Source organism: Akebia trifoliata, chromosome 2 (genome assembly GCF_017979445.1).
Source record: "Akebia trifoliata isolate Shusen 1 chromosome 2, ASM1797944v1, whole genome shotgun sequence".
Lineage (NCBI taxonomy): Eukaryota > Viridiplantae > Streptophyta > Magnoliopsida > Ranunculales > Lardizabalaceae > Akebia > Akebia trifoliata.
In genome coordinates this window covers 27,324,700-27,339,014 of record NC_141376.1, presented here as the reverse complement: position 1 = coordinate 27,339,014, position 14,315 = coordinate 27,324,700, and the positions used below count along the sequence as shown (strand labels likewise).

The following is a 14,315-nucleotide window of genomic DNA, read 5'->3' as shown; positions in this document are numbered from 1 at the left end:
GTAAGTTACATTTCTATTTTACCTTGCTCATTAGTTTAAATCCTTCATTTTCTTAAATTAGATTATAATTTTCTGTTTCTTAATTTTATCTAAATTTCTTCTATTTTTAAAATCTAAAAAAAGAGTTCCTAATTTTCACTTATGGTCATATATTGGTAACCATCTTAGGATAGGTAGGACAAGGTGCCTAATACCTTACTTGTCTCTTAACCGAGGCTCCTATCTTAGAAATCTATGTATACCATTTCCCCTTATCTTTTGAATTTGTGAGTTACTGCAAGTCAACAAAATAGAATTAATTTTTTTTTTACACCATTCATACTTTAATTGAATGGTGGTGACTCCAAAACCCGTATAGATGAGCTCAAACCTCCCCGAAACCCATGTATCTACAATTTGCTGGGAAGAAACCTATATTGGTAGGTATATCACTGATTTGAAAAGCAAAAGATCTTTTGAAGAGTTGCCAATGGACCATTCATCATGTTTGGAGGGAAGCAAATACAGTGGCAGATGAACTAGCTAACTATGGAGTTTCTATGAGAAATTCTTTTGTTTTTCATAATGTAAATGATCTTCCGGCATTTGTTAAAAATTCTTTTAAGAGAGATCTTTTCGCTCTCCCTACTAATAGTGCTTCTAAATTAAGGGCAACACCCTCATTTTTTCATTAATACATACTTCACTTACATAGCAAAAAAAATGATGCTTATCATATTAATTGGTACAGTATCTGAACCGATCCTTGTTGGATTGATTCCCAATTGACTCTGCCCGATCCAATGTCGATTGTCCTAGTGGACCAAAAAAAAAAAAAAACCATGCCACATGGAAATTTTGGACCATGGCAGATCCACCTAAAATCTAATGACCATTGATGTTACATGGAAGCTCTCTCCCCGCATTGTATAATGTGTAAAAGAAGAAAGACCCTATATTATTATTTATTATTAATGAAGAAAAGGGTGATGAGGCTATTATTTGAGGTCTGAATGCATGGGACGACGTAGACTTTAGAGAGCTTGGAAGAGAAGGGTTAATGAAGTAAGGAAGAGATGAAGGGTGTGGGGAATGGGCTTGCAAGAAACGATTGTCTAGAATCTACAAAAGAGAAAGTGAAAAATGACTCAAAGACAAGGGACTTTGAATCCTTTTATATGCTATGGTTATGTTGTTAGTAAAGTCTTCTCTTTCTTCTTCATAACATCTGCAACAACAACAACAAGAGTAAAGAGAAGGAGGAGGAGAAGAAAATGTCGCCGGTCGGATTGCCTCCAGGTTTTAGGTTTCATCCGACCGACGAAGAGCTCGTTAACTATTATCTAAAGAGGAAAATCAATGGCCTACACATTGAGCTTGATATAATTCCCGAAGTCGATCTTTACAAATGTGAGCCATGGGATTTAGCAGGTTTCTCTCTTTCTCTCATTTTATTCAAAATTACATACACTTTTAATATATATATATATATACATGCTGGAATGGATTCTACTGTTAAGTTTGCTATTGTTTTTGAATTTCCCACTTTGTGTCCTATTGTAATTAGCCGAATCAACAGAAAACCCATCATTTTGTTTACTTTATTGGTATCTTCACATTTGACTCTAGTCATCAAACAATTTTCTTTTCGTAAGCGCAACATAGAACCGGCATATCCATTTCAATTACCACTCTTTTAACATTAACTTTCTTATTCAAAGTTTTGGCCATTTCATATACACCTAACACCTCTATGTATGGGGCATTCACGTATACTTCTTATCCACAATCTTGACGGGAATGAACGTGAGAGGTATACGATTAAATTGAAAATTTTCACCATTTGTCTAATTAGTGAGGTAAGTAAGGATTTAGCTAAAATCATTCTTTTTGTGCTTAATTTACCCTTTTTATTTGAGTAATGATTTACAGACTCCCCCATGTGACATACTTAAAATACTCTCCTGGCGTGGCATGGGGTTAGATCCATAGATCTTTTTGCTTCACAGATGTGTATCCTGAGGCAAAAAATCTATGGTACTAGCACATGCCATGCTAGGAAAATATTTTGAGTATGCAACATGGGGGAGTCAGATTATCACGACTCCTGTACTTTTTGTAATTAAACAAGGCTCAATTCAGTGTGTTGAAAATAAGTCTTATTGAAATTCTATATGCCATGTTACAATGCATCATATATCTAACATTGTATTACCCTTTCTATTTTTTTTTTTAAATTTTAGAAAAATCGTTTTTGCCAAGTAGAGATCCAGAATGGTATTTTTTTGGACCTAGAGATCGGAAATATCCAAATGGATTCAGGACAAATCGAGCGACTCGGGCTGGATATTGGAAGTCGACAGGGAAAGATCGGAGGATTAGTTGTCAGAATCGAGCCATTGGAATGAAAAAGACATTAGTTTATTATAGAGGGCGAGCTCCTCAAGGGATTAGGACAGATTGGGTGATGCATGAATATCGCCTCGATGACAAAGACTGCGAAGACCCCTCGGGAATTCAGGTTCTTTGATTAATATTATATTATATTGCATCATAAACTCAAATAATAATGACGATGATTAATGACACCCTAATTTAAGACATTTGCAACGAACGTCCATTCAAAGGAAGTTCAAGAACTACTTGATCCGGATTAGATGGTTATCATCAAATGCAAGTACTGCATACTCATGTATTAGTGATACATGCATTTGTGAGGTGTTGCTCTTTGGATCTCAAACCATCAACTCAAGATCTTTGTTCTTTGTTCTTGTTCTTGTTCTTGTCCTGGTATCGTCAATCATTACTGAGATGAATAAGTGTACAAAATTTCAAAATTGCCACGTGAGAGTTTGTGGATCCACACTCCAAAACCATTTTGATAGATAAATTATAGCCATTGGATTCACTTTATAAAAGAAATCCCCTAAAATTCAAGGGTTAAAGTCCATTGATCAGACTGATTCTTTATGTCTAGATCCACCAAAGATTGGGCAAACATTCATAGATGAGTGGGCCTCCTCTAGTTCTAATATTTCTTGGACTTAACACCCAAAAAAGTAAAGAAAAGAAAAAGACGTCTAAGATTTCTAAAAGCAGGTAAATGTGTGAATGATTTACACACCACGCGAGCCGTAAAAGGACCCTTTAGATAATAACATCTTCAACCAAAGAGTAACAGCGGATGATAATGATGATGATCAGCCTTCGGAACGTGGGTTATGCATGAAGTGCATGGAAAGCTAGGGTTTTAATTTGCTTCACTTTTGTTACTTTATTTATTTTATATTATAATCGAAATTCCATTAGATTAGATATTCTTTACTTGTAGTGAGTGGTCTATTAGAGATGTAGGAGAGTGAGACAAAGTCTGGCTTCACTTTGGCTGTTCCAATAAGACAAAAGTACAATTCCATTCCATCTCCCTCACTCAATCACACCCTTCATTTATATACTTCCATAAAGCATTTCCTTCCACCACTTTCAATAGTGTCGGCAGCTTTGCACTTTATTCTCTACTTACCCCTAATGTGATCTATTATTGATTTTGAATCTTTCTCTATAAATCTAATTCGAACTAGGATTGTCTCGGTCTTGATTCAGACTTGACTTGATCTTGACTCACCTTTTGAGTTGTATTCATGTCACCTTTGATCCATTCCTACTTTTTTTCTTTTTTTCTTTTTTCTTTTTTGATATTTATTTTAAAGGTGGGTTTTGAATCCATGTAAATGAGGTGAGGTGTCAATATTACTCACTCCTCGACTCAATCTAATTTGGTATTGTCATGGTGTTTGTCGCGAAATAGTTAGCTTAAATTTGCAAGTATTCGAAAACATTGCCGTTCAAAATGATGTGTTGATAACATCCCACACCTAAAATATAATCCTTGGATTCTTATTTGAGTAAATCATGCCTTGAAGACTAACTCCCCACATTTGTCCTACGTTACCATCCAAGACCAATGTCACCATTTTCCAATGCATGTCTTATAAATATATTACACACATTGGCATATGGTGTATGGGATGTACAGTTTACTTGGTAAAAAAAAATATGAAATGTTCCAATTTAAAATTATGATGCATCTCAACTAGGGGTGCAACTTGGTCCGGTTCAAACCATGCCGATAGCTTTGAGGTGGTTTGGTTTGGTTTAGAACAAATTGCGGTTCAATTCTGGATTACAAAAATGGAGAACCAATCAATTTGGTTCGGCTCTCGGATCAAACTTGTATAGAACCGAATCAATCCGAGAACCGAACCCTAATGAAATAAATAAATATATATGCATATTATAATTATTATGAATTATTTTAGAAGCTAGGATATAGATTAATGATCTTTTATGGATAAACTAATAACTTTTTATGGATAGATTAGTGATTTATTGTATGAAATTTTATGTTTATTATATATTTATTTTTTTATTAAAAAATGCTACTTACAATTTATAGAATATTGGCAACCCATAAAACCAAACCAAACCGAACCAAACCAAACCGGCTTTAGTTTGGTTCGGGTTTGTTTGGTTCCAATGGGATTTGATTCGGTTTTGGTTCTTATTTAGTGGAACCGACCTATGTCGGTTAGGTTCCAATTTGAACTCAAACTGAAGTAAGTTGCAACCCTAATCTCAACATATGTCTTGTCAATGGGGGTGCAACTTAGAAAGGTTTAAACTGAGAACCAAACCAAATTGGTAGGTTTGGAACAAGTTTTGGTTCGCTTTTGAGTTAGGAAAATGCAGAATTGACCAATTCAGTTTGGTACTTTGCTCATCACTGGTATCTAGAATTGAAGCAAATTGAGAGCCGGTCCCCTCATAAAATAATAATTATATTCTAAATTTATTATATATACTTATTATGTAACCAATTTTTATACCTGTGGTTCAAACATGAAATCCCACCTATTATTCCATGCTTTGAAAATCCAGCGACTTAAAACTTAAGTAAAATAAAAAGTCAGGCCTATTTCTTTATACCCCTTAAAAAACATAGAAACATAGAACAAATACATATGAAGGAAGGTGGTGGATGATTGATTATTTGATAGTGCTAATTGCTAAATAGGAGTTAGGGCATAGATTAATGACATATTATAGGAAATAATTTTTGTTGATTATTTATTAGTTTTTTCTATCATGAATATGTAAGTTGTTTGGTTTGCTCTAGTTTTAGGGTCAATTTGGTCCGGTTCTGATTCTTTTTTAGTAGAACCAACCTAGGTTAGTTTGGTTTCCATTTGACCCCAAACCGAATCAAATTGCATCTATACTGAGCAAAAGATTAATTGATTGACACTAAGATGTTTATTTCAGGATTCTTATGCTTTATGTCGTGTTTTCAAGAAGAATGGTGTTTGCTCTGAAATAGAAGATCAAGGGCGATGTAGTTTATCAATGATTGAAAGCTCCCAAGGTATAATCAACGATTATGAAACCATGTCTCCAGATGTACCAATAGGATCATCATCATCATGCATGGATGATGATGACAAAGACGATGCATGGATGCAATTCATCACTGAGGATGCATGGGGTTCCTCTAATACTACCAATACAGGTGGAGAAGACACATCATGTGTGGCATTCACAAACTAAAGACAATTTGTTATTGGCTAATTGTGGTGAATAATACCTAATTTGGATGAGAGTGGTGATCCAACTAGGATGAACTTATATTACTATTGGATCCCCATTCATATGGATATGACTTTTGTGTAATAAGAGATATTTTTATGGGTGGTTTTTGTAAAGTTTTATAATTTCTATGACAGGCTTCAAATTGTATTTTATAGTCCTCTAGGTAGATGGTTTTATGTGGTTTCTGGTTGGGTCTTATGTGAGGTCCTTTGGTATATTTTGTGGAATAATAATGAAAGCAATTTCAATTTGATTTATAGATTCTACTTTAAATAGAGTGACAAGTTACTCTTATGCATACATGGGAAATAAGAATGGTCGAGTATTTTGCAAACATTTAGTAAAGATCATATAAGAGTGAGACAAAAGCAAATAATTGAGTTATGTAACGCCCCGGATTTTTAAACATGTACCTTGAGGAGATAGTAGGTCAACAAATAGGAAAAAAAATATTTGAAATTGGAATTTTTTGAACTCGATTACACCATTAGATCTGCATCGAAAAATTAATCGAAATAAACTATAAGATCACAAAAATCAGAGTTTGGGACATAAATTTGTTAATTAAATTAAAACTAATTGTATAAAGACCGTTAAATTCTTTTAACACTATAAATATTAAAAATCACGAAAATTTTAGAATTAATCCTATATTTCTCATGTTCTCTTTTTCTAAAATAAAACACTACAGAAATCCTAGCCTCCCTCCATCTTCAACCTAGGTTTTCATCTATTTTGAGCCTCTGTTGGACACACTACAACATTTCTGATCTATAGCATCGATTTATGGCAGTGGATGACTATTTCAGTTGTAGTATGGTACTTTTTTTTACAGTGAATAATTTTATTCGTCGCTATAGGGACCCATTCATAGCGCAAATACATTTCGCACTCGATTTATATATCTACAAATGACAACGGAAAAAATAATCCGTCTGTAAAAATTACTACACCTTGCGAGACGACGGAAAAAGAAATTTGGGCAAGGAAAGAAGACCGCACGAAAATTCTTTTCCCTCTTCTATTTCATTTTTCCCCTCGTTCCTTCGTCTCTGTCACTCTCTCGTGTTTTTTCCCATCTGTTGGTGCTTTTGAGATCACTTCAACAAGTTGGATTGCAACATCTGGTAAGCTCTCACTCTCTTTCCCTATTTCATGTTTCGATATTTCATTTTTTGCAAATGGTACTCTGCAACTCATCTAATTTAGGATTTCTGATTGAAATTATTGATTAAGAGTAGAAATTCAACTACTCAGATTTGTCTCAAATTTGTTTCAATCACACAATCCATTGATTTTTATCCAATCTTTCAACACCCATGAATTCAACTACCCAATATGACACAAATTTCAAATCCTAGAGTTCTATCGATTTCTTATTTGAATTTCTTTTGCTAATTGTGATTTGTTAAATCTAAGTCGTTTTTTTTTTAAATTATTTGAATTTGTGTTGGATTGTTGTTGCCCTTTATGACTCCAATGGAGGAATCAAAAGATGTTGTAGATCAACTTTTTGAGATTATGAAGGAGATTTCAGGATTTTATGAGTGTCAAAATACATCGAAGAGCTTTATAGTAATCTCCTAAGGAGAGTGAAGCTTTTAAGCCATCTTTTTGAAGAATTGAAAGACAACGAAGAGGTTTTTGGTGAAGAAGAGGTTCAAGTTCAAGTTTCGTTGAGATTTTCCTTGGAATCAGCTAAAGAGCTTTTTTAATTGGTCAACGAAGGAAGCAAGCTTAATTAGGTGATGTTTCTTATTTTTTTTTCTAATCAAGTTTCAAATTTTCTTTTGTTTTAGAGATTTTGATTCGTAATTAGATTCAATTTTAGTTACTATACCATGGATTTTCATTTTATTTTATGAATTTATGAATTTCTTTTGTTTTATGTGATTTCAATCAACAAATATAACCTTTATTTATTTATTGTCAAATGTTTCAGATTGAAGGGAATTGTCTATGATAAATTAAGCTTCTAACAGAGATTTGATCAGTACATAAGAAAATCCTTACTTGTGAGGTCCAATAAAGAATAATTAATACTTGAAATAAGCATATTCTGTATAAGCATGTTCACAATCCTTTATGTTTTAATTAGTTGGATATACTAGTAACTTATTTATACATCAAAAATAAAAAAGAAAAGATACAACTAGAATGTAGTACTTAATAGTTTTTTCATGCAGAATGTTAATTTTTTTTATTTTTATTTCTACTCATAGGAAATAAAACGTTGCTAATATTCATTTCCGCGTTCCATATGGTGTTGTTTATTGTATATTTATTTTCAATGTATGTAGGTTGGAGGACATAGGTTAAATGTAATATATATATATATATATATATATATATATATATATAAATGGCCTATTGTAGCAGATATTAATATCCGCCGCTATGTGTATTATATTTTATATTTTTTTAAAATGATTTATTGTAGCGGATATTAATATCTGCCGCTATATGTGTTATATATTTTTTTAAATGACCTATTGCAGTGGATATTAATATCCGTAGCTATATGGGTTATATATATATTTTTTTAAATGACCTATTGCAGTGGATATTAATATTCGTCCCTATATGTATTATGTTATGTTTGTTAAGAAAATGACCTATTGCAGTAGAAATTAATATGCGTCATTATAGGTATTACCTATAATAGCGGAACAATATATCCATTGCTACATTTAATGACCGAGACAACACCTTCGGATCCTAGTTCTGCTGCTCATTTGTCGCAATAGCTTTTACCGATAGAAAAGGTCCCTTGTAACGAAAGAAAAATCCGTTGCTATAAATAAAAAATGTTGTAGTGACATCAGCTTAGAAAATAAAAATGATCGGATCATCGCAACCTTTGAGGAAAAATGAAAAACTAGGATTTTCAACATCCTATTTGGAACCTTTAACCAAATTCAATTTACTATGCTTTTCAAATATTTCTCTAGCATAAATTTAAGGTAGGGAATTTCTAAATCTTCTTAATGTTGTAAATTTCTTTGCATTATAATTTTAAATAAAAAAAAATCTATTCTTTTATCGTAAAAATAATATATTTTAAAAAAAAACCCATCGTTTTGAAAAATCTATGATTCTCGTCACTCGAGGTAGATTTTTGAGGTTAACTTCTAAAATTTGTAGAGTACTCGTTATTTATCTATTTTCGACGATCTATAAATTGTTGAAAATATCTGGAAGTCTCCTTTACATATAAAATATCAAAAAAATTTAAATAAAATTTTGTATTTATAGAAGTCAACTTGCAATTCAATACTATCATTTAAGTTTTTTTTTTTTCTCTCGATTTGTGAATGTTGTATTATTTTATTTTTGGTATTTTTTAAAAAATAAAATAAGATCTTTAGGATGAAAGAAGTGCTAAAAATTCTATTAGGATAGTATAATTATGTAATTCTTATCTATATAATTATTTGGTGTAGAAAATCGAGAAGACGTAAAACAGAGATAATAAAATCAAATTTCATTAACGGATTCTAACATTGATGAAGGCAGCTTCTCACAATAGATCTATTTATATATAAGTAGTAAATAAAAATTAAGTATATAATATGGTTATGTGTTTCTTATGTGTTTATCGATAAATAATTTAATATATGAATGTCTGGTAGATTTTGATGATAAATCTTCGATTATCGTGATAATGTTTGTGTTGAAATTGCATGAAATGTTCTTTTAAGAGATGAATATGAAATTGCATAATCATGGACATGTTTTGAAATCATAAATTGAGAGAGTCTGGACTTAAGTCATTGGGTGAAAGACCCTAAAGGCCTTCGAGGAAAATTTTGCATTTTTGGAACAAAGAGTTTGACTGAACTATTGGAAAAATCAGTGATGATGATTATGATCAAATCGATGGGAAAATTAGTCATCATTACATGTTTTGATTGTTTTGGAATAGAAAGTTAACCAACCTATAGGAAAAATTAATCAACATTGCATGTATTGATTGTTCTAGAACAAAGAACTTGACCAAGCTATTGGAAAAATCGATAATCATGGTAATAATCAAACCGGTGGGAAAATTGATTATCATTGTATGCATTGATTATTTTGGAAAGACTTGATTACTTGATAATAATATAATCATATATTTTTTTTTATTTATATGTATGTATGCAAAGATGTTAGTATAGTGTTAATTATTCTACAAGCTTTAACTTATCGACTATGTCGAAAAAACTTTTCAGATAATGAACATTAATATTGGAATTGGGTGATGCGGAATCATCAACGAATATAATATAATTTTTTTTGTTAGTTATTTAGTCTCTTTAGGACTTAAATTTAGAACAGTTTTATTTTATTTTGTTATATTTTGGTTGAATGTAATAAGTACTCAACGGGTATTATTACACTTGACATTTTGATTGGGTTATTAGATGATGCTCTCCAATTTGATGAGAATTAATTTCTATTTATTTTAATTCTTTCTCTCTAGATATTTAATTAATATGATTCAATGGTTCTTATTTTTTCTCATACCCTTAAATTAGGATTTTGAACCGGGTCATAAATCAAATTAAGGTTCGAAATTTTTAGGGTGTGACAAGTTAACCGTCATACGTTGATAAAAAATATCTTAACCACCTTATTTATTTTGGTTAAGATATGGATGATCTACTGATTTGAATCCTTATCTATGATTCTGGTAGAATCCTTATCCTTAATAGATCATATATCTAATTTCATGATTATTTATTTTTACTACATAGTTGTGTATTGTTTGCTACATTTATTATATTTATTACCTTCCTACGAACCTAGATTCAACAACTCTAGGCATAAAGGTAAAATAATCAAAATTTTGTACGACTATACATCAGATTATAATTTTTATTAAAAAAATAATAATTAAGAAATTAGGTACATGGTTGCATCCCAACAATAAATCCGATATATTTAGTAGCTAGCTTCTTCTCGTACTTGAAGAATACTTCTAAGCCCATGAAGCCTTGTTTAGTACAAGACCAAATGTCCCTATATTGACACATTTCTCTCTTGCAACATTACTCAAAAATAAATCATGTTTAACGACTTTCAAAAAAAGCTTGAGTATTCTTACTGTCTTATCCAGTCAACTATACTTCTTATGTCCAACCCACATTCTTCCAAAGATTTATAAATAATACTTCATTTCCAAGGGTGGAACGAATCCCCACTGTTTATACCACTCAAAAGAAATCTTGCAAATAATGTTTCTACTTTTGAATGATTTTTACGAATAGTAATTTATCCAATAATATGGAAGTTGTTCAAAGTAGAACGAATTAATTCAAGGCAACCCACATAGGAAAAAAAATAATTAACATTTCCAACCCTCTATTTTGAATAAATGCGATTTATAAGAGGTTGAAAAAGCTCATAAGACATCCGAGATATTCAAAACCATCGATCCCGATTCAAAAATCAATTGTCTCAACATTCAATCTGTCTCGATTTTCATACTGATCATCTCAATTTTCTCGAACTTGCTTCAATTCTTTCGCACAGAGATTGGTAGGGGACTCTCAATTTTGATTGGTAATTGTAGATTGTAAAAATTACATTTAGGATTTTTAACGAAAAAATGTGTTTAATAATGTAGAATTATTTTCGTTATTTTAAATTCACGTCAAATCTTCATGTTTGATGGGTTTAATTGTGTTTTATAAGAAATTCTACATGGGTAGGACATTTCATTGGGTTATTTCTGCTAGTTGGGTCCTTTGCACTGCTAGATCATCGTTTTGATCCAAGTTTTGTAATTTTTCAATTTAATTGATAAAAATAAATTTCAAAGTTTGAAAAATATTTTTATATTTAATGAACTCATATTCAGTTGATGAATATCAAAAAATAAATATTGTGTTCAAAAGATTGAAAAGTATAAAAATCGAAAAAAAATGGGGTAAAATGGTAAAATGTTAGAATATCACATAAATGGTGATATTTGTATTTTACATTGTGATGCTATGTATGGGTTAATGAACGAATATCTAGAGTTAATTTACTTTCTATTGTCATGAGGTAACATACATGTTTATTTACTTTTCTGTAATATATTTATTTTAGATCGCATGACCACAGTTGCATGGTAGGAAACGGGATATCCATTATCTATTTTGTAATGTTAATTTTTATTTATTTTCAAAGAAAAAAAATGATATGTATATATAGTTATTTTGTGAATTGTTAAAGAGCTTGTGAATACCTGAATAGATAGTCTATCATATGATTCGAAGTGATATACTATCCTGGGATATATGATAGGGACAACCAACTCATACGTGGTATGGGACGCGTATGAGAGTAGAATCACAACTGGAATATGAATTTATTTCTTTTTATCTTTACCAGTGAATTTGTAATGTAAAGGTGGTCGTATATGAATGCGATATTTGAGAATCACATGCACGCCTGATACGCATGACGAAGGTGATTAGTCAGTGATTACAAATAATTTATAATAGTCAAACATTCTGACACACCGAAAAGAGAACCATTGCTTACGGTCAAGTCACACAACCAGTCTAAGCCAGATAAATAGTCTTGCAAATGTGGTAAATAATGACCAGTCATAAAATCAGGAATTAATACTTTATTATGAAGCATCATGTCCCGATCGGGAACGATCCAGTCGTGAATCCCAACTCTTTAATTTCACTACTCCACCATTGTGTATTATGTATCTGTTGTCTTATTTTAATATATAAAATGAAATGCATATTTAATGTTTCCATTTGATCAATTATATTTGTATAAAAAATGTTATTATGAGTACTCTTAATTGATGTAAATGTGAATTTTAAAATGTTTAGTTTCTCATCCCTAGCTATATGTATCAGTTAATCGTAGTTAATTCTCTAAAATTTTGTATATATTAAAATGATTCAGTATGGTTATTCATTCATATTGGGAGAGGTTATTGGCAGAAAGTGTTTGCTTCCCTATTGGGTAACCATTATTACTCATCCTTTTCTTCTATATTTTTTTAGTTTTAGATTCGAAGCTTTGTGAGACAAGTGTAGAGCACGAGTAAGGATTATTTGGTAGGTCAGATAGATGACTAAAGTCTATTACCTGATGAGTATTGGGACTATAAGCCCTAGTGATGTTAGTTAGCCCAGGTTGTAATATAGATTTTGGTAGAACGTTAGGACTTTTGTTAGAGTGAGAAATTTTTGTATAATCCTATATTTTATTTATTCTTTTCGTACTATGATCTATCATACATTATTAAATGTATATTTTCTTCCACTATTATTATATTTTATACATACATATGTAGGATATAATGTACATTATTTATAGAATAAAATAAGTATTTAGTATTTTGGAATACTAACATAAATAGATAAAATCATGCCGAAATATTTAGGGGCCACCTAGTACGTCGAGATTTGACATAGGACTTTGTATTAGTATTTCGGGGGTACTACAAATATCAACCATAATGAAGCGTACGGTTCAACTAAACCTAACGTTGTAATACAAAATGATTTTGATAGGAACGTAGATGCATTTGTTGATAACAATTTGAGGTTATTCGATGTCGATGAAAATATATTTGATAATTATATTAGTAAAATTTTTAATAATGTAATTGAGTTAAAGAGAAAAAATAATTTCTTTAATTATTACATGTAATTTTTTTATAAAAATTTGTTTTTAATAAAAAGAAAAAATTATAGTTAAATGTGATGTTCCAAACTATAAGTGTTGTATATATGTTAAAAAATTTGCAAATGATGATTTATTTATTATATGTAAGTTTAAAACAACTCACATATATATGGGTAAAATGGATTCAGGACTTCATCTTCAAATTAGTAGTAACTAAATAAAAGATAAAATTTTAACTCGCATATGGAATAATCAATTTTATTCTCTTAATATAATGAATCTATCACATATATAAAAACTTCGAAAGTAAGAAAAAAATCAATCGTGAAATATATAGTTGTGAAGTTGAAGCATATAAAAACATTGAATATTTTTATTAAACCATTTAAGAAACAAATTTAGAAAACTTTTATTTTCTTAAAATTAGTCAAAATAGTCATTTTTAACGTATTTTTATTTTCTTTAAGACATTCATAGATGATTTTAAAAATGAATGTTTACATATTGTAGGATTAGATGATATGTTCTTAAAAGATAAATATCGAGACATATTACTTGCTGTAGTTGTTTACAACCTAAATTATGATATTTTTTTTACTTGCATATTCAATAATTGAACAAGAAAATAAAGATATTTGAGAATAATTTTTAAATTATTTTGAAATGTTAGTTAGACCTTATGATTTTAACAAAATTTCATTTATTTCATATTAACAAAAATGAATAATATTTATACTTCATAAATATTTTTCTTAATCATTTTATTTTTCTGTATTCAACGTTTTAAAGCAAATTTAAAAAGAATTTATAAATTTGATTTAATTTGTAAATTTTTAGAAAAGGTGGCGAAAACTTATACTAAAATTGATTGTAAAAATAAATTAAAATTAATTAAGAGAGAAAATATCTAAATATATAATTAGATTATGTCAGAAGATGATTTAACACATGCATTAGTTCATTAGGTAGTAAGTCATTCTCCTATTTTTCATTTTGGAATAACAAGATCAAATGCTAATGAAAGTTTTAATTCACGAATAATAAAATTATGTATAAAATCA

General features: G+C 30.2%; 1 protein-coding gene across 1 annotated transcript; it reads left to right on the top strand.

Annotated features, from left to right (window-relative positions):
• Positions 1 to 926: 926 nt before the first annotated feature.
• Positions 927 to 5,859, top strand: LOC147410009 (NAC domain-containing protein 54-like). The gene is made up of 3 exons (XM_086417080.1): positions 927 to 1,410; positions 2,223 to 2,500; positions 5,302 to 5,859. Exons 1-3 carry the CDS (start codon positions 1,254 to 1,256, stop codon positions 5,581 to 5,583), a joined length of 717 nt encoding a protein of 238 aa, XP_086273206.1. The 5' UTR covers positions 927 to 1,253; the 3' UTR covers positions 5,584 to 5,859.
• Positions 5,860 to 14,315: the final 8,456 nt, after the last annotated feature.